Source organism: Triticum urartu, chromosome 5A (genome assembly GCF_056163025.1).
Source record: "Triticum urartu cultivar PI428250 chromosome 5A, HENAU_Tu73, whole genome shotgun sequence".
NCBI lineage: Eukaryota > Viridiplantae > Streptophyta > Magnoliopsida > Poales > Poaceae > Triticum > Triticum urartu.
In genome coordinates this window covers 522,747,862-522,773,653 of record NC_141877.1, presented here as the reverse complement: position 1 = coordinate 522,773,653, position 25,792 = coordinate 522,747,862, and the positions used below count along the sequence as shown (strand labels likewise).

General features: G+C 47.4%; 3 protein-coding genes across 3 annotated transcripts; 1 reads left to right on the top strand and 2 right to left on the bottom strand.

Annotated features, from left to right (window-relative positions):
* The first annotated feature begins 11,654 nt into the window (after nucleotides 1-11,654).
* Nucleotides 11,655-15,375, top strand: LOC125510178 (3-dehydroquinate synthase). Its single transcript, XM_048675279.2, has 8 exons — nucleotides 11,655-12,063; nucleotides 12,144-12,294; nucleotides 12,374-12,541; nucleotides 12,623-12,849; nucleotides 13,663-13,786; nucleotides 14,584-14,646; nucleotides 14,742-14,885; nucleotides 15,000-15,375. The coding sequence occupies exons 1-8, from the start codon at nucleotides 11,735-11,737 to the stop codon at nucleotides 15,129-15,131; spliced, it is 1,338 nt and encodes a 445-aa protein (XP_048531236.1). The 5' UTR covers nucleotides 11,655-11,734; the 3' UTR covers nucleotides 15,132-15,375.
* Nucleotides 15,376-17,531: 2,156 nt separating this feature from the next.
* Nucleotides 17,532-18,662, bottom strand: LOC147972444 (uncharacterized). Its single transcript, XM_087521465.1, has one exon. The coding sequence runs from the start codon at nucleotides 18,142-18,144 to the stop codon at nucleotides 17,719-17,721; it is 426 nt and encodes a 141-aa protein (XP_087377591.1). The 5' UTR covers nucleotides 18,145-18,662; the 3' UTR covers nucleotides 17,532-17,718.
* A 2,140-nt stretch (nucleotides 18,663-20,802) lies between these two features.
* On the bottom strand, nucleotides 20,803-24,918 carry LOC125510177 (receptor-like protein kinase FERONIA). Its single transcript, XM_048675278.2, has 2 exons — nucleotides 24,731-24,918; nucleotides 20,803-23,875 (listed from the first exon to the last, which is right to left on the bottom strand). Exon 2 carries the CDS (start codon nucleotides 23,779-23,781, stop codon nucleotides 21,049-21,051), a length of 2,733 nt encoding a protein of 910 aa, XP_048531235.1. The 5' UTR covers nucleotides 23,782-23,875; nucleotides 24,731-24,918; the 3' UTR covers nucleotides 20,803-21,048.
* Between the last annotated feature and the right edge of the window lie 874 nt (nucleotides 24,919-25,792).

The window sequence follows — 25,792 nt, the reverse complement described above, 5'->3', positions numbered from 1 at the left end:
CACCAGTGCTAAGTTGGCAAAGATATACATGACCAGGATCGTATGTTTGCATGGAGTTCCAAGGAGTATCGTATCAGATAGAGGAACCCAGTTTACCTCAAAGTTCTGGAAGCAGTTGCACAAAACTTTGGGTACCAGGCTGGAATTCAGTACAGCTTTTCATCCACAGACAGATGGACAGACCGAGAGAGTCAATCAAATTTTGGAGGATATGCTGAGAGCTTGTGCGCTAGATTATGGATCTAGTTGGGACGACAATTTGCCATATGCAGAGTTCTCTTACAACAACAGTTACCAAACCAGTTTAAAGATGGCCCCTTTCGAAGCCTTGTACGGAAGGAGGTGCAGGACACCGTTGTCATGGGACGAAGTGGGAGACCGTCAGTTGTTTGGTCCTGACTTGATTAAAGAGTCTGAACAGAAGGTGAAGTTGATTCGCGATAGGCTCAAGGTAGCCCAGTCCAGACAGAAGAGTTATGCGGATTCTAAACGCAAGGAGACAGTTTACGAAGTTGGAGATAGAGCTTATCTTCGAGTATCCCCACTTCGGGGAACAAAGCGTTTTGGAGTCAAAGGGAAGTTAGCACCACGATTTGTAGGACCATATCGAGTATTGGAATGTATGGGGGAAGTAGCCTACAAGTTGGAATTGCTCGAAGGATTATCAGGAGTTCATGATGTGTTCCACGTTTCTCAGCTGAAGAAATGTCACGCGGAGATGGCTGACATACCGTTGAGAGATACAGTGCCTTTGGAAACTATTCAGTTGGATAACGATTTGACCTACGAGGAGAAGCCAGTTAAGATCCTCGAGTTTGTCAACCGAGTTACTCGCAGCAAGGTTATCAAGTTTTGCAAAGTCCAGTGGAGCCACCACTCAGAGGATGAAGCCACCTGGGAGCGAGAGGAAGATTTGTTCAAGGACCACCCTCACCTATTTCCTAGCCAACCTGAATCTCGAGGGCGAGATTCATCTTAAGGGGGGTAGGTTTGTAACATACCAAATTTTCAATTTGGAATGTTATACATTAGATCATCAATGCATATCATATTTCTTTTGCATTTTGGTTGATCCTAGAAATTCTACGCAACTCAATGACCCATGGAGAGAGTTGGGGATTTCGATATTTTCATATTTGAGTTCTCTCAAATTTTGAGAATAGGATCATTTGATTTTATTTATTTTATCATCAAATATTTCTATTACAAAAATATGAGAGAGGGAATAAAATGAATTTCCCAAAATAAAGAAATATTGAGGATTTAATAATAAAATCAAATAGGATTTTTATTTCGAAGTTTTTCGGTGTTTTATTTGAATTAGGAAAAAATGCGTTTTTTTCAAAATTTCATTTACGTCCCAAATAAATGTTCACTTTGTCGGGCTTGATTTTAGAAGCCCGGGAAAATTTATTTCGGGAAATTTGGAGTCCGTTTAGTATTTTTTTTCTGCGCGTAATGTTTAAAAAAACGCGCCGCGCGCCGACTGGGCCAAGGCCCAGCCGACGGCCCACTCCCCGCCGCCTGCCGTCTCCTTCCAGGAGACGAGCGCACCGCCGCCACCGAGTCCGGCTCGGACACGCCGCCCCCGCCGCCTTGCCTCCTCTCCAAGGCAGCACCCCCCTTCTCTTAAATACCGAGCCACCCCGCCGCCCCTCACCTCACCCCGCCTCGCCGCCCGCCAGCCGCAGCCGCCCCGCCGCCGCGCGCCGCACGCCACCGCTGCCGCTGCCGAGCCGCCCCGCAGAGCCGTCGCCGCCGCCGGAGCCCCGCCCCGCCCGCCGGAGTACCTCGCCGGAGGTATAGCCGCCGCCGTTCGCCGTTCAGTTTTTTTTTTAAAAAAAAGAAACTGCCTTGGTTTTTTTTTTGAAACCCTAGATCGGTTTATTTCTCTGGTTTACTTAATTAGTGAACGTTCGCCGATTCATTCATTTTAACGAACGCGTTCATCGTTTAGTTTCAGATAACGAACGTTCGTTCATTAATCTGTTCTTCGTTTTTCTTTTCTCGGATTAAATCCGCGATTTTTCTGATCGCGATTTCTGATCCGATTTTCGTTTTAGTTTAACTTTTCGCTCGTTTATCGGAATCAGGCGATTCAAGCGCCTAGGGATTCGTCTCGAAACCCTCTATCCGTTTAACCAACCTAAACAAGATTTTGCTACTATAAAAATTGCCCTAGATCTAGATTACTAGAACAAAGTTGTTTTCTTTCACCGTTTGATTTTCGTTGTTTCGTTCGATTTGATTCTTTTGCCAACCGGAGTTCTTAAGTTGAACCTTCTGGTTAGATCTCTTATTTGATTTTTACCTGTGCATTAGATAAGTACTTATTGTATGCTCGTTTGTTTGTTTGCGATAGAATATCCGGAGTGCGCCGCCTGTTACTTCGAATCGCTAGGTTTCCCGGATCATCAGCAAGGCAAGTAACACTTTGATCATACCTTCTCTACTACCCAGTTTTATTGCATTAGATCAATCCACACACATTGCATGATTAGGATCTAATTAAATTGTGGGAGGGGAAGTAGATGAGGTAGTACCTATTACCAGTTTATTTTCAAACCTTTGGGAGTTACTTCTACGTTTGCTTATCATGCCATGCTATGCTAGTAGACGTGGATTGGGTGAGTGAAATCCATTGACAGATGTGAGATTGTTAATTAATGGTTTATCTAAGGTGGCAACTTAAACACACATCTGGGTGGATTGAGGCACCTGGGTATTCCAGGACTTGCCTATTTTCTTTTGTACCGCCACCCAGGCTCAAAGGGATCATAAGACTATTCATACTAGAAACTTCCGTGTGCAGCCACAAGCTATTATGGGCTCTAGCATAGTTGACTAAGTTGTGCGAACTCTTACAGTGGTAGACTAGCAGATGTAGGGGATGTAGGTGGTACGGTCTACCCGATCGTAAGGTGCTAGCGCTTCTGAAAGACTATGTCTCGGTCATCCGTCTTCTCAAACACCCTGTAGTGCGAGAAACCAAACGGAGGCGATCGAGTCTTGTGGGGAAAAGTGTGCAAACCTCTACAGAGTGTAACAAACTAATCATGATTAGCCGTGTCCCCGGTTATGGACATCTTGAGTATCTAGTACTTGGATTATCATGTGAATCTCAACATGTTACTCTAAATTAATTTTGTTGGGTTATGTTTAATGATGATGCTTAATTGGGATTGAGAATGCTGTCAACCATTCTCAATGTTTAACAACTACCATGATAGTTAAATAAATTTTATTCCTTTGAAGTAGGGAAAAGTTGGCTTTACGCAAAAACTGTAACCATAGAGCTTTCCACCAGCCAAATATGCATATAGTATAGTTGTTGCATTCCATTACTCTCTATGTGTTATCTTGCCAGCATATTCCATGTGCTGACCCGTTTTCGGGCTGCAACGTTAATGTTGCAGACTTTTCAGACGACGATTAAGGAGTTTTAGGTCGTGGTTCTATACTCAGTGATGCCGTTGGAGTTGATGGACTCACTTATCTTCCAAGCCTTCCGCTGTTATCGTTATTAGATGGCCATAAGCCATATTTATTGTAATAAGTTCTCTTCTGAGACACTCGATGTAATAAGTGTGTGATTGCTACTCTGCTATAAATCCTCCGAGTACTGTGTGGTGTCAGCATTACTGATCCAGGGATGACACCGGAGCACAGAGATCAAACTGTTTGAGGTCTGGTCACTACACATGTGTTGTCATTTGATGAACGGGGTCACATCATTAGAGAATGATGTGATGGACTAGACCCATCCATTATCTTAGCACTATGATCGTTTAGTTTATTGCTATTGCTTTCTTCATGACTTATACATGTTCCTATGACTATGAGATTATGCAACTTCCGAATACCGAAGGAACACTTAGTGTGCTATCAAACGTCACAACGTAACTGGGTGATTATAAAGATGCTCTACAGGTGTCTCTGATGGTGTTTGTTGAGTCGGCATAGATCGAGATTAGGATTTGTCACTTCGATTGTCGGAGAGGTATCTCTGGGCCCTCTCGGTAATGCACATCACTATAAGCCTTGCAAGCAATGTGACTAATGAGTTAGTTGCAGGATGATTCATTACGGAACGAGTAAAGAGACTTGCCGGTGAAAAGATTGAACTAGGTATGATGACACCGACGATCGAATCTTGGGCAAGTAACGTACCGATGACAATGGGAACAACGTATGCTGTTGTGCGGTTTGACCGATAAAGATCTTCGTAGAATATGTAGGAACCAATATGAGCATCCAGGTTCCGCTATTGGTTATTGACCGAAGATGTGTCTCGGTCATGTCTACATAGTTCTCGAACCCGTAGGGTCTGCACGCTTAACGTTCGATGACGATATGTATTATGAGTTATGTGATTTGATGTACCGAAGGTTGTTCGGAGTCCCGGATGAGATCACAGACATGACGAGGAGTCTCGAAGTGGTCGAGATATAAAGATTCATATATTGGAAGGCTACATTCGGACACCGGAATGGTTCGGGTCGTTTCGGAGTACCGGGGATTACCGGAACCCCCCGGAAAGTTATTGGGCCTCATGGGCCTAATGGTGGAAGAGACGAGGCAGGCCAAGGTGTGGCATGTTGGAAATATGCCCTAGAGGCTATAATAAAAGCATTATTATTATATTTCCTTATTCATGATAATTGTCTTTATTCATGCTATAATTGTGTTATCCGGAAATCGTAATACATGTGTGAATAACAGACACCAACATGTCCCTAGTAAGCCTCTAGTTGACTAGCTCGTTGATCAACAGATAGTCATGGTTTCCTGACTATGGACATTGTATGTCATTGATAACGAGATCACATCATTAGGAGAATGATGTGATGGACAAGACCCAATCCTAAACATAGCACAAGATCGTATAGTTCGTTTGCTAGAGTTTTTCCAATGTCAAGTATCTTTTCCTTAGACCATGAGATCGTGTAACTCCCAGATACCGTAGGAGTGCTTTGGGTATACCAAACGTCACAACGTAACTGGGTGACTATAAAGGTAGACTACGGGTATCTCCGAAAGTGTCTGTTGGGTTGACATGGATCAAGACTGGGATTTGTCACTCCGTATGACGGAGAGGTATCACTGGGCCCACTCGGTAATGCATCATCATAATGAGCTCAAAGTGACCAAGTGTCTGGTCACGGGATCATGCATTACGGTACGAGTAAAGTGACTTGCCGGTAACGAGATTGAACGAGGTATTGGGATACCGACGATCGAATCTCGGGCAAGTAACATATCGATTGACAAAGGGAATTGCATACGGGGTTGATTGAATCCTCGACATCGTGGTTCATCCGATGAGATCATCGTGGAGCATGTGGGAGCCAACATGGGTATCCAGATCCCGCTGTTGGTTATTGACCGGAGAGTCGTCTCGGTCATGTCTGCTTGTCTCCTGAACCCGTAGGGTCTACACACTTAAGGTTCGGTGACGCTAGGGTTGTGAAGATATGTATATGCAGTAACCTGAATGTTGTTCGGAGTCCTGGATGAGATCCCGGACGTCACGAGGAGTTCCGGAATGGTCCGGAGGTAAAGAATTATATATAGGAAGTGCTGTTTCGGCCATCGGGACAAGTTTTGGGGTCACCGGTATTGTACCGGGACCACCGGAAGGGTCCCGGGGGTCCACCGGGTGGGGCCACCTATCCCGGGGGGGGCCGTGGGCTGAAGTGGGAGGGAACCCAGCCCAAAGTGGGCTGGGGAGCCACCCCCCAAGGGCCCATGCGCCTAGGGTTGGGGGGGAACCCTAGAGGGGGCGCCCCCTTGCTTGGGGGGCAAGCCCCCCACCCTTGGCCGCCGCCCCCCCCTAGTAGATTCCATCTACTAGGGCCGGCGCCCCCCCCCCCCCTTGGCACCCCTATATATAGTGAGGGAGAGGAGGGACTTCACACCCCAGCCCCTGGCGCCTCCCTCTCTCCCCGTTACGTCTCCCTCTTGTAGCATAGGCGAAGCCCTGCTACTATGACGCCCTGCATCCACCACCACGCCGCCGTGCTGCTGGATCTTCATCAACCTCTCCTCCCCCCTTACTGGATCAAGAAGGAGGAGACGTCTCCCGTCCCGTACGTGTGTTGAACGCGGAGGTGCCGTCCGTTCAGCGCTGGTCATCGGTGATTTGGATCACGTCGAGTACGCCTTCCTCATCCCCGTTCTTTGAACGCTTCCGCGCGTGATCTACAAAGGTATGTAGATGCAATCCGATCACTCATTGCTAGATGAACTCCTAGATGGATCTTGGTGAAACGAGTAGGAAAATTTTTGTTTTCTGCAATGTTCCCCAACAGTGGCATCATGAGCTAGGTCTATGCGTAGTTCTTCTTGCGCGAGTAGAACACAATTTGTTGTGGGCGTAGATTTGTCAACTTTCTTGCCGCTACTAGTCTTTTCTTGCTTTAGCGGTATTGTGGGATGAAGCGGCCCGGACCAACCTTACACGTATGCTTACGTGAGACCGGTTCCACCGACTAACATGCACTAGTTGCATAAGGTGGCTGGCGGGTGTCTGTCTCTCCCACTTTAGTTGGAGCGGATTCGATGAACAGGGTCCTTATGAAGGGTAAATAGAAGTTGACAAATCACGTTGTGGCTTTAACGTAGGTAAGAAGATGTTCTTGCTAGAACCCTAATTCAGCCACGTAAAACTTGCAACAACAATTAGAGGACGTCTAACTTGTTTTTGCAGCAAGTGGTTTGTGATATGATATGGCCAAAGTTGTGATGAATGATGAATGATCTATATGTGATGTATGAGATGTTCATGCAATTGTAATAGGAATCACGACTTGCATGTCGATGAGTATGACAACCGGCAGGAGCCATAGGAGTTGTCTTTATTCTTTTATATGACCTGCGTGTCATTAAGAAACGCCATGTAAATTACTTTACTTTATTGCTAAACGCGTTAGCCATAGTAGTAGAAGTAATAGTTGGCGAGCAACTTCATGGAGACACGATGATGGAGATCATGGTGTCGAGCCGGTGACAAGATGATCATGGAGCCCCAAGATGGAGATCAAAGGAGCTATGTGATATTGGCCATATCATGTCACGTTTATTATTTGATTGCATGTGATGTTTATCATGTTTTGCATCTTGTTTACTTAGAACGACGGTAGTAAATAAGATGATCCCTCATAACAATTTCAAGAAGTGTTCTCCCCTAACTGTGCACCGTTGCTAAAGTTCGTCGTTTCGAAGCACGCCGTGATGATCGGGTGTGATAGATCCTTACGTTCACATACAACGGGTGTAAGACAGTTTTACACATGCAAAACACTTAGGGTTAACTTGACGAGCCTAGCATGTACAGACATGGCCTCGGAACACAGAAGACCGAAAGGTCGAGCATGAGTTGTATAGAAGATACGATCAACATGAAGATGTTCACCGACGTTGACTAGTCCGTCTCACGTGATGATCGGACACGGTCTAGTTAACTCGGATCATGTAATACTTAGATGACTAGAGGGATGTCTAATCTAAGTGGGAGTTCATTAATAATTTGATTAGATGAACTTAATTATCATGAACTTAGTCTAAAATATTTGCAATATGTCTTGTAGATCAAATGGCCAACGTAGTCCTCAACTTCAACGCGTTCCTAGAGAAAACCAAGCTGAAAGACGATGGCAGCAACTATACGGACTGGGTCCGGAACCTGAGGATCATCCTCATAGCTGCCAAGAAAGATTATGTCCTACAAGCACCGCTAGGTGATCCACCCGTCCCACAGAACCAAGACGTTATGAACGCTTGGCAGACACGTGCTGATGACTACTCCCTCGTTCAGTGCGGCATGCTTTACAGCTTAGAGCCGGGGCTCCAAAAGCGTTTTGAGAGACATGGAGCATATGAGATGTTCGAAGAGCTGAAAATGGTTTTTCAAGCTCATGCCCGGATCGAGAGATATGAAGTCTCCGATAAGTTCTTCAGCTGTAAGATGGAGGAAAATAGTTCTGTCAGTGAGCACATACTCACTATGTCTGGGTTACATAACCACTTGTCTCAGCTGGGAGTTAATCTCCCGGATGATGCGGTCATTGACAGAATCCTCCAGTCGCTTCCACCAAGCTACAAGAGCTTTGTGATGAACTTCAACATGCAGGGGATGCAAAAGACCATTCCTGAGTTGTTCTCAATGCTGAAATCAGTGGAGGTAGAAGTCAAGAAGGAACATCAAGTGTTGATGGTCAATAAAACCACTAAGTTCAAGAAAGGCAAGGGTAAAAAGAACTTCAAGAAGGACGGCAAGGAGGTTGCCGCGCCCGGCAAGCAAGCTGCCGGGAAGAAGCCAAAGAATGGACCCAAGCCCGAGACTGAGTGCTTTTATTGCAAGGGAAGCGGTCACTGGAAGCGGAACTGCCCTAAGTACTTAGCAGACAAGAAGGCCGGCAAAACAAAAGGTATATTTGATATACATGTAATTGATGTGTACCTTACCAGTACTCGTAGTGACTCCTGGGTATTTGATACCGGTGTCGTTGCTCATATTTGTAACTCACAACAGGAGCTGCGGAATAAACGGAGACTGGCGAAGGACGAGGTGACGATGCGCGTCGGGAATGGTTCCAAGGTCGATGTGATCGCCGTCGGCACGCTACCTCTACATTTACCTACGGGATTAGTTATAAACCTCAATAATTGTTATTTAGTGCCAAGTTTGAGCATGAACATTGTATCAGGATCTCGTTTAATACGAGATGGTTACTCATTTAAATCCGAGAATAATGGTTGTTCTATTTATATGAGAGATATGTTTTATGGTCATGCTCCTATGGTGAATGGTTTATTCTTTATGAATCTCGAACGTAATACTACACATGTTCATAATGTGAGTACCAAAAGATGTAAGATTGATAATGATAGTCCCACATACTTGTGGCACTGCCGCCTTGGTCACATAGGTGTCAAACGCATGAAGAAGCTCCATGCAGATGGACTTTTAGAGTCTCTTGATTATGAATCATTTGACACGTGCGAACCATGCCTCATGGGTAAAATGACCAAGACTCCGTTCTCAGGAACAATGGAGCGAGCAACCAACTTGTTGGAAATCATACATACTGATGTGTGCGGTCCAATGAGTGTTGAGGCTCGCGGTGGCTATCGTTATGTTCTCACCCTCACTGATGACTTGAGTAGATATGAGTATGTCTACTTAATGAAACACAAGTCTGAAACCTTTGAAAAGTTCAAGGAATTTCAGAGTGAGGTTGAAAATCAACGTGACAGGAAAATCAAGTTTCTACGATCAGATCGTGGAGTAGAATACTTGAGTCACGAATTTGGCACACACTTAAAAAAATGTGGAATAGTTTCACAACTCACGCCGCCTGGAACACCTCAGTGTAACGGTGTGTCCGAACGTCGTAATCGCACTCTATTAGATATGGTGCGATCTATGATGTCTCTTACCGATTTACCGCTATCTTTTTGGGGCTATGCTTTAGAGACTGCTGCATTCACTTTAAATAGGGCTCCGTCGAAATCCGTTGAGACGACACCGTATGAATTATGGTTTGGGAAGAAACCTAAGCTGTCGTTTCTAAAAGTTTGGGGATGCGATGCTTATGTCAAGAAACTTCAACCTGAAAAGCTCGAACCCAAGTCGGAAAAATGCGTCTTCATAGGATACCCAAAAGAAACTATTGGGTACACCTTCTACCTCAGATCCGAAGGCAAGATCTTTGTTGCCAAGAACGGACTCTTTCTAGAGAAAGAGTTTCTCTCGAAAGAAGTAAGTGGGAGGAAAGTAGAGCTTGATGAAGTATTACCTCTTGAACCGGAAAATGGCACAACTCAAGAAAATGTTCCTGAGGTGCCTGCACCGACTAGAGAGGAAGTTAATGATAATGATCAAGATACTTCTGATCAAGCTCCTACTGAAATTCGAAGATCCACAAGGACACGTTCCGCACCAGAGTGGTACGGCAACCCTGTCTTGGAAATCATGTTGTTAGACAACGGTGAACCTTCGAACTATGAAGAAGCGATGGCGGGCCCGGATTCCGACAAATGGCTAGAAGCCATGAAATCCGAGATAGGATCCATGTATGAAAATGAAGTATGGACTTTGACTGACTTGCCCGTTGAACGGCGAGCCATAGAAAATAAATGGATCTTTAAGAAGAAGACAGACGCGGATGGTAATGTGACCATCTATAAAGCTCGACTTGTCGCTAAGGGTTATCGACAAGTTCAAGGGGTTGACTACGATGAGACTTTCTCACCGGTAGCGAAGCTAAAGTCCGTCCGAATCATGTTAGCAATTGTCGCATTCTACGATTATGAGATATGACAAATGGACGTCAAAACGGCATTCCTTAATAGTTTCCTTAAGGAAGAATTGTATATGATGCAGCCGGAAGGTTTTGTCGATCCTAAGAATGCTGACAAGGTGTGCAAGCTCCAACGCTCGATTTATGGGCTGGTGCAAGCATCTCGGAGTTGGAACATTCGCTTTGATGAGATGATCAAAGCGTTTGGGTTTACGCAGACTTATGGAGAAACCTGCGTTTACAAGAAAGTGAGTGGGAGCTCTGTAGCATTTCTCATATTATATGTAGATGACATACTGTTGATGAAAAATGATATAGAACTCTTGGACAGCATCAAGGCCTACTTGAATAAGAGTTTTTCAATGAAGGACCTTGGAGAAGCTGCTTATATATTAGGCATCAAAATCTATAGAGATAGATCGAAACGCCTCATAGGTCTTTCACAAAGAACATACCTTGATAAGATATTGAAGAAGTTCAATATGGATCAATCTAAGAAGGGGTTCGTGTCCTACTCAGGGAAACGAGACGACAACGGCTCCTTGAAGGTAGAATAAGGTTCTTCTCGCCTAGCCCCCATCCCGGCGATCCATCTAGCATCGTTGAAGGTCGTGTGGAGGTGTGTCTCTGGCTGATCTCGTAGGATTCAGTCGGTGGTTATTTTTGGTGGATCCGCTCGGATCCAGTCTTCGTTTGTCCACATCAATGTGTTTTCAGGTTGGACCCTTTTGATCTACGCTTCTCTTCATCGACGGCGGTTGTTGTTTTGGTGCGCTGGTCCTACGAGGCCTTAGCATGATGACTTCCCTGACTGTCGTCTACAATAAGTTTTGCCGGCTCCGACGAGGGAGAGGCGATGACGGCGACGCGCCTTCTGCTCACTTCAGTGGTGGTCTACGAATGCGGATGTAATATTTATTCTTTTGGGTATTCGTTGCACTGCCATGATGATGATAAATACAATGGAAGTTTTTTAAAAAATACGGTGAGAGAGAGGAGGCAAATTGCATATATATGGTGGGAAGAATGAGTCGGCAAGAAGATGTGCAGCACGTTTTTCATATGAGAAATTCGTCATGCCCACTAAAGGTATATTGGTTCAAACAATCAAAATATAAACAAATGAAATTTTCATCGCTGATCGACCAACCGACCCCACTTTCAAAGACTCGAAGCCGCCATCTCGCGTGCCCGCATCTCCACCAACCAACCCGCGCACGTAAGGTCCTGAACCCATCCACCAACCCAGCATCCATCTCCGCCATCCAATCCCTCCATCCGACGGTGCGGATCGACCCCCAAACTCTTCGCGGGCTCCCACCCCCACCTACCCCACCCCGCCCGCCTCAAATCCCCGCCACATCGGGAGTTACCGGACACAACCACCGCCGCCGCCGCCGCCGCCGCCGTCTCGCGACCAAACGACCCCCATGGCGGCCGCCGCCTCCTCCCTGCTTGCCGCCGCTGCATCCTCCAGTTCCCGAGCAGCCATCTCCGTCCGCCGCCCCCGCGCAGCTTCTGCCGCGGCCGCGGCCGCGGCCGCCGCCTCCATCCCCTCGTCCTCTCGCACATCCTTCACCCCGCTCCGCGCCTCCCCCGCGAGGGCCCTCCGGAGCCGCGTCGTCGCCAGCGCCGCTCCCGCGATGGAGCCGCCGGCGGTGTCAAGAGTCTCCACTGTGGTCGACGTCGACCTCGGCGACCGGAGCTACCCGATCTACATCGGCCCCGGCCTCCTCGATGAGCCCGACCTGCTGCAGAGGTACTCGAATTCAGCAGGGTTTTAGCTCGAGTGGCTGCTCCGTTTGCCCGTTTGGCGGCCCTGATATCTAATCCGCGCAGGCATGTGATCGGGAAGAGGGTTCTGGTGGTGACCAACACTACCGTCGCGCCGCTCTACTTGGAGAAGGTGACCTGGGCGCTCACGCACCAAAACCCTAATGTGTCCGTCGAGAGCGTGATCCTGCCCGACGGCGAGAAGTACAAGGACATGGTGCGTGTGGGATTCAGCGTTTACTCGTGCTTCAGTTTGTTTCATCATCTGGATGTTGTTAACTTGTTGGGATTTGCAGGACACACTGATGAAGGTTTTCGACAAGGCGGTGGAGTCCCGGCTGGACCGTAGATGCACATTCGTTGCGCTAGGTGGCGGTGTCATTGGGGACATGTGTGGGTTTGCAGCTGCTGCATTCCTCCGTGGTGTCAATTTCATACAAATACCCACAACTCTGATGGCCCAGGTTCTAAGCTTGATTTGAATTTAGTAGGGGTTTTAAGACATTTGATTTGGTGCTAATGTGGGTCTGGATGAATTGCTTTAGGTGGATTCTTCTGTTGGAGGGAAGACTGGGATTAACCATCCACTGGGAAAGAACTTAATTGGCGCATTCTACCAGCCGCAGTGTGTACTCATTGACACAGAGACATTGAATACATTGCCTGACAGAGAGCTGGCTTCAGGTGTCGCTGAGGTGGTGAAGTATGGTCTCATAAGAGATGCACCCTTCTTTGAGTGGCAAGAAAAGAATATGGCAGCAATCTTAGCGAGGTACTGAGCAAGTTTAAAAATTGATATTAGGTGTTAGTACCACCAATTTTACTTTGATATGACGAGATATTTGAGAGGTAAAGACGTGCAATTTCATTACATATGTGGTTGCTTTAGTGCGCTACCCATTCAGGTTTAAGAGTTGTGGATTCTTTGTAGATGTGCAGTCTAATCTTGTTTGGTTTTTTTAGCTCATATCAGTATAACTGGTTAAGTTTCCTCTTCCATTCCTGTTATTGAAATATTTTGGAGATATATGTTGTCAACACTGTCATTTCTTGGTGTATGTCAGCCTTAGGCCCTGAACATAAATGCTTTTGTTTAATTATTTGGTGATCTGCTGTTTGATCATGATGTTGATGTTTCCTGTTGAGTGCCGCCTTTGCATCGAATAGAAGTTCTCATCTCCCTGGTTGTTTGAATCATGATCTGTTTTTTGTTTACATTTGTCAAAATGCTTAATTGTTAAGTACAGTAGTCATATGAATAGCACGAATTAATTCAGATTTTTTTTATTTTCTGAATTGCATTGTCTGAAATTCCATACTGCTTAGTTTGACAGAACAGAGCGACAAAACATACCATGTTCCACAGCTATAAATGTTATTTGATGTACATGTCATTCTTAACTCTCCATGGCTTGCTTTGCTGTCCTGTTCTCATGGGTGGATTTACATAGAGCCATATAACCATTCCATTCTTCTACTATTCATGCTACTGCTGACCTTTATTTGTTGAAATAACGGAATAGCTTTCTCTCATTACTATTTTGCATGCATCGGTGATGTCTTAATTCAAATTGTATGTTTGTAGAGAACCAAGTGCCCTGACCTACGCTATAAAGAGATCATGTGAAAACAAAGCTGAAGTTGTTGCTCAGGATGAGAAGGAAAGTGGTCTTCGAGCAACACTAAACCTGGGTCATACATTTGGTCATGTACGTGATATCTCCGACCATTGTTGTTTCTTATGTTAATTTTATCTGTCTTGCATTATGATGGTTCATGTAAACATAATTGGATGAGTTGCCAATGCAGTAACAAGTTTGCTTTATTTTTGTTGCTACTACCTACTCCCTCCGTTCGGAATTACTTGTCTCGAAAATGGATTGTATCTAGATGTATTTTAGTTCTAGATACATCCATTTCCGAGACAAGTAATTCCGAACGGAGGGAGTACTTGGTTGAAGCATTTGATGGGAATGACTCATGTACTCATTTTTGTTGCTTGCTAAAATAAAAAATAAACCAAAAAAGAATAGTATTTGTTTGCTTTAAGTGGTCAAATACTTTTCATTGTGATCTGTAACTCATTTTTTTTGTTGAGTTGGGGTAGCATTATCCTTTTATCTAGAAAAATTGGTAGAAACCTGTAGTGAATAACATCTGAAACAAAGTTGTGCTTATTGATGATATTTTTTATGCTAGTTTACTACAGTATCTTCTTTGTCTATATGACTATATGGTACGTTGACTCTCCAGACTAAAATTATAATTTTCTTAGTTAATGCTATATTTGTGGTATGGGGCATTTGTTTTTGAAAACTGAAATCCTGAATTTATTTTTAAGATGCACCATCCCACCAGCTATTACATGTCTTAACTATTTGGGTACCCCTGTACCAGGAACTAAGCAACCTGAACTGACCAAACTTTTTTGGAATTTAATGGCATCCTTCTGTTGTGTGAAGCATCCATGTTACTCACTGATCATTATGTTTCATTTAATTGCCAGGCTATAGAAACAGGGCTTGGCTATGGAGAATGGCTCCACGGGGAGGCTGTTGCTGCTGGAACGGTAAGACCACCTGAACATTTGATACCACCTCTTAATCATGATTTTCTCTTGTTTCCTTACTGGCGTCTTCTGTTTCCGGGATGGCACTACCATAGGTTATGGCAGCTGACATGTCTTACCGCCTGGGCTGGATAGACGAGTCCATCAAGAAACGGACATTTGACATACTAGATCAAGCCAAGCTTCCCGTGACACCACCAAAGGGCATGACGGTAGAGAAGTTCAGAAACATCATGGCGGTAAGTACCTTAAATATCGGCAGAAGCAGGCTGATATGCTTGGACATCTCATGCATTTCTCCTTTTAATATTGAAGTCCAATCTTACTGATTGATCCCTTGCATGGCGCATCAGGTCGACAAGAAGGTCGCGGACGGATTGTTGAGGCTCATCCTTCTGAAAGGACCTCTGGGAGGCTGCGTTTTCACCGGCGAGTACGACAGGAAAGCCCTGGACGAAACCCTCCGCGCTTTCTGCGACAACTGATCGTTGTCAAGCTGGAGCTCCAGCATTTCTGTATACTAGTAGGCTGTAATATCATATCAGACAGAGAGAGAGAGAGTGAGTGCATTGTGTGCTACCTTTATTTTTTCATTTCGTTTTGGTGAGAATAATGGAATGCGGTAAGGGGTTGGTTCCAGGTCGTAGTACTACCAATTCATTGTAGGGCATCATGCCTCAGTAATCGTGAATCTTGATCAGTCATTTTGAGAAACACAATTTGGAACGAGATCCTCTGACGTAGGAAGTTCTACTGCCGAGGGATGTCGTTCATGCTACACCGTTCATCAGGCATCCAACGATACTCGCAGGAACTACAGCCTGCGCCAGCTTTCTCGCTCGGCGGTGAAGAGCAGCCGCTGCTTGCGCCCAGCCGCTGCTCCATCAGGGCGCGAGCAGCGTAGCCGTGGAGCGGCAGAGCCAGCCGTTGCCCCGTCCATGGCATGACGATGCCTATCCGTCGAGGCGGCGGAGTCAGCCGCGGCCGCGTACAGGGTGCAACGCCCCCGGTGCCGTTGAGCCGCGGACCAAGCATCGTCGATGCCGCCGATTCTTCTCGGAGGGTTCCTCTGCTGCTTGCCTCGCGTTGCATTGGTTTGCTGCTTTGCCCTGCTGTGTCTTCAGTTTCAGTTGTGCAGAAACTGTAATTTTAGTTGTGCAGACAGCAGAGAAGCAGCAACAACAGAGAAACAGCAACAACGGAGAAGCAGCAACAGTAGGAGAAATGCCAGATTGAGCTTTGTAACTGATGTGAACTGGTTGTACACTTCAGTGAATAGTGTGACTGAATGTTGTATCCAGATTGTAATCATGTAATATGAGAGTGGAGTTGAGTGAATTTGAGTGTGATTATTGTTACAAAATATTGAATGTGAATCACTGACGTTCTTTGTACCGTAACTATTGTACTGTTGGGATCTAAGACTGTCAATTTGAGAGCATAATACTGGTGCTGTTAATTAAAGAGGATAGCACGTGTTGACAATTTGAGAGCATGTCCTTCCAGGATTATAAAGTCATAATGCTTGCTTTGGTTGCCGAATGTACAATGAGCATGCATACATAAATTGGAGTATTATCTTTGAAATGCATGGCAAAAGGGATTGAGATACATAAATTGGAGTATTATATCTCAGAACCTAGAACTGAACTGAATGGCCAAAAGGGATTGAGCAACTGTAACCTAGAACTGAACTGAACTGAATGCCCAAATCTGCCAAAACCATGCTTGCTTGTGCTCTAATTCAAGTACAGAGCACATGATTGCCCAAAAACAGTAGTGCTTCACCACGACCCAGTAAATAGATCATCTGTGATTGGTCCCTGGAAATTAAATGTAAGTAAGTTGTTATTGAAATACAAAGTCATATTCGGACGAATAGTACTCGAATAAGATTTCTATAAGAGAATAAGCAAAGAGTAGCGGTAATTGGGATAAGAATAAAATCAAGTAAAATCAGTGTACTTGAGATAAGAAAAATACTTGTTAGAACTGGAATCATGGTGCACTGTATCAGCCTCTTCTCTTTTTGTTGCATCTTCCATTAGAAGAAGGAATGCTTGATCAGAGTTCAGCAGGTTGCTTTTTTCATCAGAAAAAGGGATGCCTGATCCGAGTTCAGCAGGCTACTTCTTCGATGAGAAAAAAGGAAAATTTGATCAAGTTCTAAAGCAATCTGATGGTGAAAGTTTAATCAATTCCAGTGTTTTATTCACGCAGGCTACTTCTTCCATCACAAAGGACTAGGAGCGGAGCAGTCGTCCCTGCTGAGCGCCGGGGACCTCCTTCCCATCAATTTTGGCGCCGTTTCTGTGGCCTCTCGCGCCTTTTTCCCTCGCTTCCTTCGCCTCTCGTTCCCAGAATTCACACTTCATTGTCTCCCTTGCGCCGCTGCTGCTCCTCTGCCGACGAGAGTTTTTGTTTTCGTTTTACCTGAGCAATAATAAACCTGCAAAGCCATGGCTGTTTTGTGACTCGTGTACTGTGTACGGGACAGCTTAGTTTCTCTAAACAAGTGTTAGATGGTGGCTGCACATGGCGTATCTTTGAGGGCATATTCCGCTGTCGCGTGCTATAAGGGTTCAGATTCGGAGTTGCTGCAGTGCAGCGCCATTGTTCGATCTGGAGGAGATATCATGTGCCGTAAACAAGGGAAAGGAATCTCCCGGTGCAGTGTACTCGGGGGACACGATTGGTGGCCTGGCGTCCAAATAATGCGTCAGTTTTACCCGGATCCCGTGAGTCGGGCTGTTCCTTCTCGAGTTCATACGAAATCTGGACGTAATTCCTGCGTTGCAACACACGCACACGAACTGAACGCGTATAAACTTCTGACGCATCACGAATGAAGATCGTAACAGAGGTACACAACACAAGCACACAAGGAACTAAAAGGAAATCATCATTAGAAGTGGTAACACTGCATCAGTACATTGTTGTTACAGCTCGGGGGAGCAGCCTCGTCAGGATTCCGTCTCGGGCGCGGTAAAAAAAAACTACCCACGATCCATGAACGGGCTACATCCATCCGCAGCTCCCTCGCCTTGCCATCCCACAGTAGAGCAGCGGTGGCTAGAGCCGGAGCAGGCGGCGGAGCTCGTCGGTGGCGCCGACGTCCACGCCCCCGCCTGCCACCTGCACGGCGCACGGGGTCGGCACCTTCTTCCGGCCGGCGCCGGCGGCCAGCAGCAGCGACGTCGGCATCGGGACGCTGCTCGGCGGCGGCGACACCGAGTACATCGAGTCCATGGACGTCCACGCCGACCTAGGCGCCGCCGCGACCACGATGGGCGCCGACGCCGCCCCGCTCGCCGGCTTCCTGGGGCTCTTGCTGGCGCGCAGGTCGGCCGGCTGGCCTGCCCGCTGCTGCGGCGAGGCCTGGAGGTGCTGCGGCAGGGGCAGGAGCGGCGGCTGCGGGAACGGCCTGCAGGCCATCATCAGAGAAGGCGACGCTGCGGGGGAGGAGCTGCTGCTCAGGGATTTCAAACCACACTCCATCTGTGAGTCGGTCTTTCCAAATCTGGTGCCGAAACAAGCGGCTGATCTGAGCAGAGTCGGCTGATTATTCCGAGTAAACGTTGAGAACTGAACTAGGAATGCAAAGGAAATCAAAGCTCCAACCAACAAAAACAGGCGGAGAGATGTACTAGAATGTATGTGTGTATCAAAAGCAAAAGAAAATGGAGAAGCTTGCTTGCTTGCTCGGATGCAGATCTAGATCGACTAAAAACAGATCGAGATGCGCGGGAGCAGGTAGCAGCCCTGGCAAGCTAGCTAAACTTGAACAGAAAAGAGAAAGAAAGGCAGAAAGGTGAGCCGGAGAAGAAAGAAAAGACGAGCAGAGCTGATGAGCCAAGGAAGGGAAGAAGACGAGTAGAGGTGAGGTATCCGTTGTGGCCGTGGCCCGGTGCCCCTGCCATTATATAGAGCCGCGGCGGCAGCGAGCGGTCGGCCGGTACGGTACCACCCGCTCCCCTCCTCTCCTCCCAACGGACACTTGTGGTGGTGGTGGGGGTGGACCGGTGGGTGGGAGCGCGTACGTGGTACGTTAACGTACCGTGCCCCGTGCTCGCCGTGCTCGCTCGCGCGCAGCTTCCGTCGCCTTTCCTCGGCTCGCTCGGGCGGCGAGCGGAGACCGGGCGGGCAGGGACGCAACTTCGGTGCCTTAAAGGCATCTGCTTTTGGGTCATTGATATGTGGACCAGTCATATGTTAGGCTCATATGTCATAGACACAAACGTGCCTTGAGGCACCAAAGCATCGTCCGGGCGGGCAGAATGATTTGTTTTCCGTTGGGGGACGCGCCGCATATGGGGGGTCGCGTGCGCTGCCGACAAGGCAAGGGGGACTACTGGGGGGAGATTCGCGAGCGATCGGCCCGATGCGTGCGGGGCGGGGCTGGCCGCCGGCCGCGGGATCGTGGAAAGTCGTCCCCTGCTCTGCTACTATACCGTGCGCGGTGCCTCGCCGGCCATTCACGGCTCCGTGCCGACGGGGGGCGTTCGTGCGTACGTTGCGTGGGTTGGGCCCTGGCAAACCCTGGTCGTTCGGCACGCACGGCGTGTGCGGCGGCGCACCCCTGCATGCCACTGGGTTGCCGCATGCGCGCGCCACCACCGCGGATACCTCACCGGCTGCTCACGCCTCCGCGCGCCGTGCGTGATGGTTCGGAGGGGTGCTTGCTTCGCTTGTATGGACGATGGAGGCGGAGCTGGTGATGGTCGTGTTTTTCCATGGAGGTGTGGCGGGACTACTGCTGGGCTGGGTGTGATGGTCGTCTTGCCCGTGCGTACGTGACGGCAGGTGTCCATTTGTTTGTGTTTTGGCTGGACGATCGCCTGCCTCGGCTCCGGCGTCCTCGATGCCTTTCACTTTAGTTCTGATTCAAGATTCAGGACGATGGATGTGCCAAACTAGCCCAAGAATTGAACCACGTAGACGTAGACGTAGACGTAGCTAGCCTCTTCTCTCTAAGGGTCTCTTTGATTCAAAGGATTTTCATAGAATCTTTGAAGGATTAGAATCCGTAGAATTTTTTTCTATATTGATCGTTTGATTCGTAGGATTGAATCCTGTAGGATTTTTTTCTAAGGATTCATTTGTACTATATTTCACAGGAATTTTAGCATCCACTCAAACCTCTTGGAAAAAATCCTTTGTTTTTCCCTTGACACAATCAAACAAACTTAAATCTTATAGGGATCCAATGGACATGCCATTTCAATCTTGCGTTTTTCCTATTCCTGTGTTTTTGCAATCCTATGAAACAAAGAGGCCCTAAATTTGTTTGGATTGGATTGCTCTCGGTCAAGCATCACTGTACATGTACAGCCTGCACTGGACAGGGGACGTGTAAAATGTGGTTTGGGGAATCGACTGTACAGAGATAGATCCTGGCCGTGTACCCCGCAAATCCTGTGGACACCCTCAACATCAAAATTCGAAAATTATTGCTGAAATTAGAACGATCATAGGTTGTGTTGACGATTCACCTTACATTTACTGCAGTTCTGCTTAAAACATACTTGTACGTTCTTGTGCAATGAGAATGTGAATGTCCTGCCAGAGGAGCCAAAGCAGCACCACGATCATTCTCTCCTCCCACAAAAAAAGACACTGAATATCAGTTATGTAGCGATGAGACTGAAAGCTGATCGTCCAGCAATGCATCTAGTCTAAGATCTCGATTCAAATCATACACCACATCCAGGGTAAGGGACGTTGCAAATGGGGTCATGAGGCTATCCACGCTTTGCCAATTTCCTCACTGATGGCAGCATGGATAGTTCCCTACTACGGAGGAGGCACTGTAAAAGTGTAAATACCATCGGAAGTCCATTTCCAGGTGATGAAACATATTCACTCATGACCTCAAGGATTTTTTTTCAACCGGGCAGAGGTTTTATTTGAAAATGTAGGAGGATACTCAGCTGCCCATAAGAAAGAAATTCTACCAACCAAACAAGCTCTATATACTAGCATATGAAAGAGGAAATCGTATGAATGAAATCCAACAAAAAATTTTTGAGTTACATGCCCTTACCAATGCGAGTAGTTCAGAACACAGAGAGGCATTTTTCTTTCGGTGACATACTGAACGACATGAAGAGGGGATAGCTTGCTTGCATTCACAAAAAATTCAGACTGACCAGCAAGTAGCAATAAGAAGCGCAACTCCAGTGCCTCGGCGACATCTATACAGTTACAATGATGTTGATGTCTGGTACACATAGAATAGATACACTGAGTCCTAATAAGTGACTCGGTACCTGAATTACCATAAGGTGTGTAGTATGATACTATAAGCACTCTAATTATTACAGTAATTACTAGCACCCGCAACATGAATGTGGACCAAGAATGTTGTCCATGAATCTGAAGAGGGGCTGTCGCAGTCCAACTTCACCTGCCATCCGGATGCATGATCTGCGAGAAGACGGCGCTCGGCGTCAGCCCGTCCGAGTCCATGCTCGCGATGCTCCGTCCCGTCATGCTCATCGTGGTCGTGCTCGTCGTGGTCGTGCTTGCGTCCATCGACGGCTCGTCCGACTGCAGTCTGGTCATGACGAGGGGCGACGCGCCCGACGACGACAGCGTCCCCTCCGTGAGGCTGCCGGTGTCCTCCTCGCTCTCCTGCAGCTGGAGCGCGAACTCGAGGTTCCAGAGGACGTCGCCCATGGACGGCCTGTCGACGCTGCGGTCGGCCACGCATTTCTCCGCGGTGTCCGTGAACTTCAGGAAGCACTGGGGCGCGATCTTCCCCTGGAGCGCCGGGTCGATGACCTGGCCGAGCACGCCCTGCTTCTGGCAGCGCAGCGCCCAGTCGGCGAGGCTGATCTGCTCCTTGGGCAGCGAGGGGCTCAGCGCCGGGCGCGCGCAGAGCACCTCGAACAACACGACGCCGAAGGAGTAGACGTCGGACTTCTCCGAGAGCTGCTGCCGCCGGAAGTACTCCGGGTCCAGGTACCCGAAGCTGCCCTTGACGACGGTGCTGACGTGGGTGGCGTCCATGTTGGGCCCCGTCTTGGACAGCCCGAAGTCGGACACCTTGGCGACCCACTTGTCGTCCAGCAGGATGTTGGTGGTCTTGACGTCGCGGTGGATGATGGTGTGCTTCACGCCGGTGTGCAGGTAGTAGAGCCCCCGGGCGGCGCCGATGCAGATCTCCAGCCGCTGCTTCCACGACAGCGGCGGGTTCTTGGTGTTGTACAGGTGCTCCCGGAGCGTGCCGTGGGCCATGTAGTCGTACACCAGGATCATCTCGCTCTTGTCCTCGCAGTAGCCGATGAGGGACACGAGGTGGCGGTGCCGGAGCTTGGACAGCATCTCGATCTCCGTCTGGAACTCATGGACGCCCTGCTCCGACATCGGGTTGCACCGCTTGATCGCCACCTTGGTGCCGCTGTCGATCTCCCCGAGGTACACGTTCCCGAACCCACCTTTGCCGAGCAGGAAGGCCTGGTCGAAGTTCTTGGTGGCGGTCTGAAGCTCGGCGAAAGTGAAGTGGCGGCAGAGGTTGGATGGCAGTGTCGACCCGGTGGTGGCCGTGTTTCCCGACATAGCTGATCGTGATCCGCTGTACTCGGTGAGAGGAGTCCAGTGACCATCTTCAGATTTACCACCAGGATCCTTGGATACCTTCTTCTTCTTGCTCTTGTTCTTTCGTTTGCAGATGATGCAAACGCCAAAACATGTGACCAGCAGCACTACGAAACCACCAACAGCTCCACCTATGATAGCCGCGACAGATTTCACTTTGCCAGACGCCGCGCCGGGACTGGCATCAGCTGGCTTTTGTGGAAGTGGAGGATTGAGCCCGGCAAGATTGTTCGATGCTCCGTAATTCTGTAGCTTGAAGATCTCAAGACCATTCAGTATTGCATCAAAATACTCTGGTCTACTTGAAAGATCAGGGTGAAGTGCAATCCACATGTCCACCTGGCCGGAGCCAGCAGTCAGGATAACATAGTCTGTGTATGTTGTTCTACCGATTCCGCCGCTCCAGACGATGACATCCATTTGCTCCTGCGCTGTCTGGTTGTTGATGTAGATGAAGAAGGACCTCTGATTCTGCTTTGTAATAGGATACTGAATCTCACAGAAATGGAACCTCAGGAGGTAACTGAACCCCGCATCAACCGGTAAAATCCATGTAAGGTTGTAGTTCAGGTTGATCGATGCAGTTGGCCCCATCGACCGAGCTGTACCATAGACATCAACTGGCGCCGTGTAATTCGGCACTTTGGATGTATAGGTGATAGTCAAATTGTCATCCTTGGAGAAGGTCACCCCAGAGCCACCAAATATGTAGGGGGCATCATTGGCCCATGAGCGGTAGAAGCCCGAGTCACCTTTCGGGGAAATGGCTTGGCCCCCGACATTGAGCCGGTACATAGTCTGGACGGCCATGGCAGAGTCGAATGTGAATGGAGATGTGTTATCACCGACATATCTTGTGTCAGGTGCTGTGAAGATGTCAGGAGTGGAAACAATCTCAATGCCGTTCAAAAACGCGTAAGAACCATTGTGATGTGCTGATGGGGCAAAGGTGAGGTCCAAGGAGCTGCCTGAAGAAACATTCACCGAGAACTCGCGCACAAGGTAGGCAGAACTGATCGCCTGAACTGTTTGCGAAGCATTGAAATCATTTAAGAGGACAAGATTCGGTGTCGTGACACTGAAGAAGGCATCTGCGACGGCGTAGTTTGGATAAGCAACCGGATAGAAGTAGAGGCGTAAGAACACGCGGCCTGGGGTGACAGAGAAGGAATAGGTGTAGTTTGAAGCGAAGATGCGCGCGGTCATAAAAGGGACGGTGGAGGGGAGTGAAGGGTCTTGGTTTGGAGCAGTGGCTGTAACTCCTTTCAGTGATGGCGCGAACTTGGAGCCGGTGTCTCCGTCCCAAGTACGACCATTATCATCGTCTTCTTGGACTGATGCTCCGCAGTTTATGAGGATGAGGCCGGTGGAGTTGTTATCAGCCGCCATGGCCAGCGACAAGAGAGCTAACAGTGTGAGGCATGTGAGGGTAGCTGGTAGGGCTGGAAAAGCCATTTTGGAATTTGCGGCGGTTGGTGCACCGGAATCAAAGAATTGGGGACACCATCGGATCAACTTGCTACAGGATGTTTGCATACTGCAAGAACATTGTGATTTTCTTCATCGGTTTGGGGGTATGGATTTCAGACAGTTGTTCAGTGAAGAAGGCACGCGTAGAAAGCCACAGAACCTGCAAAAAAAGGAGGTTGACAATTCAGTAAACTGAATGAATGAATCATGGCAACTTGTTGAAAAACAGGCAATCGATGCAAGGCAGAACGTCGACGTGTGCGAGTAAGAGAATACTAAGTAATTGCAATCAGACTGAAGTTCGTGGTATCGCCAAAAAAAAGGAGGATACTGCAGGAAAAGAGATTAATAGGAATAGGCTGTTCAATAATTCTGCTCTCGTGTATTCTTAGTTTCTTTTGCAAGTAAGCAAAGAAATTTTAGATAATTTAGCTATCATAAGGGGAGATGCAGCGGCATGTTACTATAGCACCGGCATACATACATAGAAAGTTAAGACAAGAAAACATCATGGAAGAGGTAGCTAGTAGTACATACTTCCTCCGTTTCAAAATAGATGACTCAATTTTTTTACTAACTTTAGTATAAAGTTAATACAAAGTTGAGTCATCTATTTTGGAACGGAACGAGTATTTGTGAATGGAAGAATCACGCGAATAATTAGAAGAGAAGCATAGAGCAGCAGTCCTGACTCCTGAAACATGGATGATTCTGCATCTAGAAAAGAAACCGGTGGACAACAGACCTTCTGCTGCTGTTGCTAGTCTGGAGCTCACATATACTCTTTTTCTTTTGAAACCAAAAGAGGAAAGAGTACCCAAATGGCTGCCAATCACCCGGCCGTGGATCGGCGACGAAAGAAGTAAACAACGATGAGGGAACGAAGCCCTTGATTTGCCGAATTTGGCGCCAAAACTACCCGTCAAGCACAATAATGGAAGCAGAGAGCACATCCAATCCAACCGAATGAAGAAGACGAACGAGGAGGAGGAGGAAGAGGAGGAGGCATGGTTACCTGAGCAGGAAGGAATGAGGGCTGAGCTCGCTCGTGTGGGAACTGGGAGTAGAGATCGGAGCCGCGGGGGAGGTGAAGAAGGCCCCGGCGGCGGTTCACGCCGCGTTTGGTGGGCAAAAGTGGCGAGAAATGGAGCACGCGCTCGCTCAGTGCTTGCTTTTCGGGGGGATTGTTCGCGTGGTACTCGTACTACTAGGTTTTTTTTTTGAACGTACTACTGGGGTTTTACATACAAGTGCCTCTACTCCTGCAAATTCTATTAAGAGGTTCTTTAAGTTTGAAACATCAAAATCGCTATTGTTATTGGTCCAATTGATTGATTTTTGATGATGAAAGTACACTCCGTTTCTTTCCCGATCCTACTCTTGCAGGCTCTATCCAATAATTTCGTGTTGCACGCTATTAGTGCACGGGAGCAAATTCCCCAGACCAGTGACTATCACCTTCGTTCTGATTTACTAGTTTCCTTGTATTTTGGGTCATTCTGATCATGATTTTAAATAATAAAATATAAAATATACGTAGCTAAATAATAGAAGTGGAAACTACATTCAAATACGAATCTAACAATAACAATATAATTCTTGGTAACATGCATTAATATTTGCTAGTCAAACATTAACCTGAAATGCAACGGGGACTAATAAACCCAGACGGAGGTATCAGTTGTTGGTTCTAAGTCAATCCCTCTCTGGTGAGGGGTGTTTTGTTGAGTTACTGGTTCTGGGGGCTCGCCATCTTGTACAATGTTCGACATTTGCACCTGACGGATACGTAACTCTTCCCCTCTCTTTATGTCATCGGTCATTCGATTGATACTTTGTCACATGAACAACATGGCATACTAAAACTCCCTGACCGATTTGGACAAAAGGGAAGAAACATTTCCGGAGTTGTTTCAACAAGAGCATATTAGCACGTTGTATATTAATCATGATACTCTAGCCCCAGCCATAAATCACTGGACTTGGAATGTGCACGGGCCCTTTCGGTGGTTTCCTCTTCCACCCTAGCAAGAAGTGATCTTCGGTGTGCCGCGTCGTAACTTCCTCGTTGCTTGTA

Coding starts and splice junctions, on each gene's coding strand:
- LOC125510178 (XM_048675279.2), top strand. CDS start 11,735: ATGGCGGCCGCCGCCTCCTCCCTGCTTGCCGCCGCTGCATCCTCCAGT. Junction 12,064..12,143: donor GAGCCCGACCTGCTGCAGAG/GTACTCGAATTC, acceptor TAATCCGCGCAG/GCATGTGATCGGGAAGAGGG. Junction 14,886..14,999: donor AGTTCAGAAACATCATGGCG/GTAAGTACCTTA, acceptor ATGGCGCATCAG/GTCGACAAGAAGGTCGCGGA.
- LOC147972444 (XM_087521465.1), bottom strand. CDS start 18,144: ATGGAGTGTGGTTTGAAATCCCTGAGCAGCAGCTCCTCCCCCGCAGCG.
- LOC125510177 (XM_048675278.2), bottom strand. CDS start 23,781: ATGCAAACATCCTGTAGCAAGTTGATCCGATGGTGTCCCCAATTCTTT.